Source organism: Epinephelus moara, chromosome 23 (assembly GCF_006386435.1).
Source record: "Epinephelus moara isolate mb chromosome 23, YSFRI_EMoa_1.0, whole genome shotgun sequence".
NCBI lineage: Eukaryota > Metazoa > Chordata > Actinopteri > Perciformes > Serranidae > Epinephelus > Epinephelus moara.
Genome location: NC_065528.1, coordinates 1,805,321 through 1,812,642, shown reverse-complemented (window position 1 = coordinate 1,812,642; position 7,322 = coordinate 1,805,321). Strand labels below are relative to the sequence as shown.

General features: G+C 43.1%; 1 protein-coding gene across 2 annotated transcripts in view; it reads right to left on the bottom strand.

Annotated features, from left to right (window-relative positions):
- Window positions 1–625: 625 nt before the first annotated feature.
- The window catches only part of LOC126384801 (nuclear transcription factor Y subunit beta-like), a 13,906-nt gene continuing 7,209 nt past the window's right edge, over window positions 626–7,322 (bottom strand). For both annotated transcript variants that reach the window (XM_050036100.1, XM_050036101.1), the window contains exons 5-7: window positions 1,517–1,595; window positions 1,296–1,375; window positions 626–1,166 (exon numbers count right to left, since the gene is read on the bottom strand). In XM_050036100.1, coding sequence (XP_049892057.1) covers window positions 1,134–1,166; window positions 1,296–1,375; window positions 1,517–1,595 — 192 coding nt within the window. In that variant the 3' untranslated portion in view covers window positions 626–1,133. The remainder of the gene's footprint in view (window positions 1,167–1,295; window positions 1,376–1,516; window positions 1,596–7,322) is intronic.

Below are 7,322 nucleotides of genomic sequence, written 5' to 3'. Positions count from 1 at the left end.
AAGTGCGGTCGGATTTTCTCAGCTCTGCGGTTCTCTTTTCCTAAGTCCTTATGAATTCTCCTACTCATCTTTCCTTGACCTTGTGACGTTTCCCACTGAGGTCAAGGAATAGTGATTAGGAATAGACGATAGGAGGGACTTTCCGACCGCAGCCTAAGAGACTTGGGACGTACCCCCTGTCCGTGTGTGTACATGCCGTTTTTAGACCCTACCCAATCAGCTCTTATTGGCCAGCTGAGTTTTATAACACTATACTATTGGTGGAACTACCCGTGCTTCGCTGAAAATCAGAAGATGATTCGTTAAATGCTATCTTATGCCAAGTTGTTGCCACAGGAAAATTTTTTTAAAAAATACTAGAAATGACCGTAAAGCCGGAAATCCGGCACCACACCGGAGTACTTTATGCTTTAAGCCCTGCATCTAACATTTCACTGGAGTGATGTAACAAGGTCATATGATGACGACTTGGTTTGTGTTGCCTTCTGCTTTCAGGTGTGGAGGACAGTTCAACCATACATGGACAACCACAAGAAGAAGCTGCAAACCTGACTGTGTACAGACGCTACACCCAAACTGAAATAATTTTATGTGACAAAATAAAAACAGGGGAATTTTAAACATCACTTCTGACTTTTTATTTAAAGAGTGACAACATTAATGAACATGGTAAATTGTATTAACTTACAAAAGAGCTGCATGATCTGACGCAACACTAACAATGCGGCTTCTCTCCTTTCAAACAGAGAAGGGCCTAAAAAATAAACATGCCATACAACACTTCCCATAATCCCCCCACCACCGCCTCAAAAGAAAGAAATGCATAAAAGCAAACAAATCAACACACACACACACACACACAGGAAGTATTCCACCACTAAATCATGTAATAAGACTAGCCTTTAAAATAAAGCCTTAATTTTCCAGCTGGTTTGGATGCACTCCAAAACATTTGGTACCTCACAACTAGAAACTACACTTTCTACTCATTAGGTAGTGATTTCTCTGTACATGAGGGTTTCTGCAGATGTCACCCCCTCCTCCCTGTCCATCTGATAACCTTGAGACTGTGGTGGCTTCAGAGGTCATCAGGCGTGGGCGGGCCTGGTAAGGAGCCGCAGTGTTCGGCCTCGTCATGAAAACTGGATCTGTTGTACAGTTGGAATCTGCAACACAGATGCAAAGTTCAGTGGAAGGTTCATCATCTCATCCAGATCAGTATAGGAACTTTAAAAGTAGTAATGGAAGCAATAAATCCATCTGGTGAGCTGCTGCTGCCTTAGTGTGGTTTTTACCTGTTGATATGAGGTGGTGTACACCATGACGTTCTGCTGCTGGCCGTCTGCTGTGATGATCCCAGCTGGCAGTGGATTTGCTGATGAGGGGAGAAATGTCTTTTTAATGAGACTGAACTTCAAACATTAAGAGCAGAATACGGTCATGAAAAACTGCATGTCAAAATAGGTGGAATTAAAACAAACAGGAGGACAAATTGTAAAATGAATCTAATACTTACTGAAGCTATCGTCTGTGAGATCATCCCCCAGGCCTTCTCCCACTGCCACTCCAGGAATCCCCTTCTCTCCCTTCATGGCCTGGAAAACACAAGAGAAGCAGCAAACATTACATGTGTGGGCAAAGAAACATCTGGAACTTAACTAACTGATTTCAGGCCTTTGCAGTCACAAGTAGAAACACAGAAATCAGAAGATTAACAGGAAAGACCTGCCTTTGGTCAAAGAGCTATAATAAAATCACCTCCTGTGTGAGAATTTAGCAGTGTTTTGAAGTGTTCTCTGATTATTTTAACCATATTAATGCCATAATATGATTGACAGTAATCAAAATGATTGCACCATTCACCATTTAGACAGATCAACACAAGTTGTGACTCTGTCCAAGTTCCCAACACACCTGTGAACCCAGCTGCTTCCTCCTCAGTGTGTTGTCAGATGAGCTGCTGTTAATGTTAGTGGGCAGACAGACTGCTTAAGATGATTATTATTCATTTGGTAAAACTCTCTAGTGCATTACATTATCATACACTTTCATACATTTGGAATTTTTGACCAGATTTGAATCAACACTGGGTGACTCTTGTTGCCTGGGTCCAGACCTTTGATTCCATCCACTCCAGTGAGTTGACTTATTTGTCTGGCATCATGACATGAAACAGCTGTTTCTCAGTTAAAGAGCAGATCAGCACCACAGGTCGGACTAAGTAGGGTTGGGTATAGAACTCAGCCCTTTGAAGTGTCAACCCAAACTATGCTGGTACAACCAAGTACAGATTTGGGTTGAATTAATTGGTGCCAAGTTTCAGAACCCAAGAGTGTAATGCTGGGTTCAGGCAGGAGGTGAAAGCATTGTGAAGCGCCCCGAAGCCAGGAAGCTGCCCTCAGAACTCTGTGGCTGACTTCCCAGGTTTGGAGCACTTTGTGGCGGAGAATATGGAGCTCTGCAGCCGGGTTCAGTAAGGAGACAAAAGCACTGTGAAGCGCCCCAAAGCTGGCCACGGAGCTCTGTCGGCTTCCCACCGAGCCAAAACCATCGCTGCAGCGCTGATAGTTTCAGTCTATCTGCTCTGTTTTCTTTTCTAATTTATTTTAGAAATGGCCTGGTTTCACTGTTGTTTGTGATTGTGTTTTTTAAATTATGTCCTTATTGGCTGTGTCAGAACGAGAGAGACAAGTAGATTCACACATACATAAACACAAGCAGACAGACAGACTTATAAAAGGTTTTTTGGGGGGAGTTTTTCCTTATCCACTGTGAGGGTCCAAGGACAGAGGGATGTCATATGCTGCAAAGCCCTCTGAGGCAAATTGTGATTTGTGATATTGGGCTTTATAAATAAAATTGAATTGTATGCAGGTTTTTTTTAAACACAGGAACACCCGCTTAAAATAGGCTACAGACTCCATTTCCACTGCCAGTAGACGTCAAACAGACAAGTATGCCTTTCTGTTTTGTTTTTTCATGTTTGATGTCACAGACAGGCCAGAAAACAGTAGAAAGCAGCATGAAGGCCAGTGAAAATGTTGCAGTAGTTACTTCTCATTATATATCTATGATTTATTCAATCTGTCTTTCAAACTCGGTGCAGACTAAATTTGGAATGACTGAGTGCTGTCTGGGCAGAGACGGATGGTATTTCAGGGCTGTACTTAACTTTTTTAGCCCATAGCACTGGTGCTACAGAGGGTGATCATTTTGTAGCAGACCAGAAAGTGTGTAGCACCTGTCACGATAACAAATTTTGCTGGGCGATTAATTGCATCAGAAATTATTGCGATAAGCGATAATATTGCGTAATATTGTGCTTTTAAGACCATTTTTATTATTGCTGTAATTTTGCTGTTTTTAGAACATTTTTTAAACTTATATAATGATAATAAAGGCATAATGACGCAAGTACACCCTTTTAAAGAGAAATAAACATTTATTTAACAAGAATATTTACGAATGCAAAAAAGAACATTTAAATATCCATAATAACACGTAAAAATACCAAACTAAATAAATAAAGACCTTATAAATACAAAAAAATAGACTGTCTCTCTCTCACTCTCAGGTGTGCAGTTAAGTTGGTCGTATTCTCTCTTTTTGTTGAGATGGTTTTAGAACAAACCCGGCATACCGGCTCCTCCAAATTACTGGGCTGGTTTGGTTTAAATCCAAAATACTCCCACACAGGGGCCGTGGCATTTGGTTTAGGAACAAGTTCCATGTCTTTCTCTTACGCTCAACTCTCTGTTTTTTTCTCTGCCTCGTCTCCCCCTCACAAAGATTGCACTGTGTCTGTGTGTGTAGCCCATAGCCCCGCCTCCCCCACAGAGACAAAGACACTCGATGACAAGAGCTTTCCCTCCGTTCATTACGCTAATGAACCAACTCACCTGGCTGCCAGATGATGCACGGCAGTAAATGCTCTTGTCGTCTAGCGAAAAAACGAGAAAAAAAAAAACAGACCACACACACACACACACACACACACACACACACACACACACAAGTGGCTTGCAAGTAAATAAATAAATTCATCGCACATATTTTTTCCATCGCACGTGTGACATATGTCGCACTGTACAGCCCTGTATTTTGTGGTGGCGCCTTACTGCATCTCACCAGTGAAGGGGCTGAAATTAGCATGTGACCCGGTTGTTATATTTCCATCACTGCCAATCAGAACTGGAGCTGATAAATACAAATACACGTGACTACTGCAGAGTCATTTGACCCGGGAGTGAATGCCAATTGTAGCCTTTCCCATGACATTAAAAAGTCAGATGTTAGTGGGAATGGGGCTATGGCTCTGTGTGTGATTAGAAAGGAGCAGAGGAGCAGAATCGCTTGTTGACTGCAGCTTGTTCAAAAAATATAACTGTTATTACAGATAGAGTCAAGTACTGAAAACAGGTTGCCGGTACCGAACTTGAGGTGCCGACACCAGTACTGGTATTGTTTCAAATGTGAATGATAGCCAACACCATGGGCGTAGCGGATGCGGGGTACGCGTGGGACATGTCCCCCGCACTTCTCGTATCTGTGCCCTCTGTCCCCTGCACTTTTTACAACCGTTCAATTCGTTTTCAACATGTGGTAACGTGTTTTTCCGAGCCGTCTTTAAACGCACCATGAGTAGACGGCGCCAGGCACCATACATATGCTGTCGTGTTGTGATCTGAATCAATCGACTCTGCTGCTGGGCAGTGCTGCTGTGTGTCAACTATGTTCAGCAAACCGGCCAGCAAGAAGCAAAAAATCTTGCAGTTTCTTCCAAACAAACCGTATAGGTTGAGTAATGCTGTTGCATGTAGATAATGTTAGCTAAACGATGACTAATTAATAGATGCCAATATATCAAGTTAAGCTAGTTAACAAGAATATAATGTTATTGTTACCTATGTTAAATCGCTTGCTAACTAGTTTCATGCTAGGGAATAAACCCACTCCTCCTTGATAAGAACTTGTGCTCACTATTGCTTTCCACATATTTTTTTAAATCTTTATTGCCACCATAGAAAGAGCAGGATCAGGGAGGAGACAGTGGACCAGAGGCCAGCAAGGATGATCATGCAGGGTCTTCACAGGTGAGAAGAGAATATAACTGGCTGAGAGAAAATATCTATAGCATAAAAGTGACTTTGAAGTTAATTTCCACAGCTATGTCACCACTACTATTCTTAATTCTATTTATAAATTTTGCTTTGCACATTTATTATCTATATTATTGCAATAGATAGAAGAGGGACAGGGAGAAACCAGGCACGTATTTGGCACTTAATTATCTGGCTACTTACCCTGTAGATGCTCGAGGGTCATTCTGTGTCAACTCATCTAAAACTCTAGATTTTGACTGTATATAATTTTAAAGAACTAAAGTTTGTCCCCTGGTGCTGTATTGTGGCTGTTTGTGGTTATGTGGTTCTTTAGTCGCTAAGGAGAGCTGCAATTGAATGCGAGAGGATGATAAATCACTCAATAGACCTCTGAACAATTTGTCCCCCTCACTTCTGAAATGATGGCTGCGCCCCTGCCAACAACACTGTTGTCAACCAGAACCAATGAAGAGTAAAGTGCAACACACACCACCGCCGTACGCCGCGCGTCAAAACGCCCACCTCCATTATATTCTATGAACCAACCCACACTGGCGCCGGCCGCGCCGCTCTGCTCCAGCCCACTGCTCTATTTCCAGCGCGGCCGGCGCTCATGGTGGCGCTGCGAGAAAAGCCTTTTATGTACGTCTCGTCTCGTAGGATCAACTCCGGTTGTTTAAAATTTTTAATAAGACGACTTTGATAAGAAACTCACCCGTGAAATTCAAGTTGTTGTTGCCTCAAAGTTTTTCCTCTTCTTCTTCCGTTACTAGCAGTTGGCAACCGTTGGCAACTAGTGTAGGTACAGCCACCTAGCGGGCTGGGGTGGGAAATACATGCTGACGGTGCCGCTGCGCGCCGCTGCCAGTGTGTGTTGGGGGGCGGCCCTTGACGGCCACAGCGCCGCGCTGGCGGCGGTGTGTGTTGCACTTAATAACAACAATGGCGAGCACTAAAGGCAAGACAGACGCTGCTATCGAGGCTGTTCTAAATCAACATGTCTCCTCAATATTGATAAGCATCGTAGTTCATTTTAATTTGCTATGCTCCAAACAAAACCAGGATGCTGGTATGGCTACGCATCAGTGTGGACTGAAGATGTTAGATTCAGGTGGATACGCTGGTCTCCACACACTTGTTAGGGAAAATCAAATCCCCTCCTCCACAGAAATCACTGTTTTACTGGACCGCATCTTCATTTAGTTGATTTTCACGTTACTTAATTTGAAGTGTTTTACTGCCGTTTAAATGTAGGCTATTACAACAATTTGAATGTAAATGGATCACGCAATACTGCACTTTAATAGCACTCTGCACTCTCTCTCTCTCTCTCTCTCTCTCTCAACTAAATGTCATAATATGCACAACTGCACTTTACCATTCACCATGCGGGGCGGCTGTGGCTCAGAGGTAGAGCGGGTCGTCCACCAATCGAAAGATCAGTGGTTCGATCCCGGGCTTCTCCAGGCTGCATGTCGAAGTATCCTTGAGCAAGATACTGAACCCCAAATTGCTCCCGATCGGTGTGTGAGTGTGTTAAAAACTGAGTAGCAGGTGGCACCTTGTACGGTAGCCTCGGCCACCAGTGTATGAATGTGTGTGTGAATGGGTGAATGTGACTCGTAGTGTAAAAAGTGCTTTGAGTGGTCACTAGATGACTAGAAAGGCGCTATACAAATGCAGGTCCATTTACCATTTACTTATGATGTGTAGAGTGGTCTATGTCTTTTGTCCTGGTCTTGGGGGAGAAGGTGGGTTGGGGGGCGGAAACTGTTGTCTATCCTGTCTTGTCTAGTAGTAAGCTGTCTTTCTTTTGTCTAGTCCCTTTTATCTAGTAACTGTATTAGATGTACTGTATGGCGCAGAACAAGTTTCTGTAGGACAAATAAATAATTATCAATCTATCTAAAACATATGGCCGGTAGTTGTTCTATATGGCAGGAATTCTGGAACATTAAAGGACAACTTCGGTATTTTTCAACCTGGGCTCTATTTCCCCATGTGTATGTGTGCGTATGATTCATGGGTACCACTCGTTCTAAAATTGGTTCAGTATTGAGCCGAGAAACGAGCTAAAACGGTAATGGGGGCAAATGCGTCCAGTATAAAAGTGCTTTTTTTCGCCACTGACCGGTTCAGATCGCCAGTGCTATCTCTGTAAATAGCATATGGTAGCGGCCCTGGGGCAGTGGTGACTGTGAATGAGTGGAGTCAGCTGTC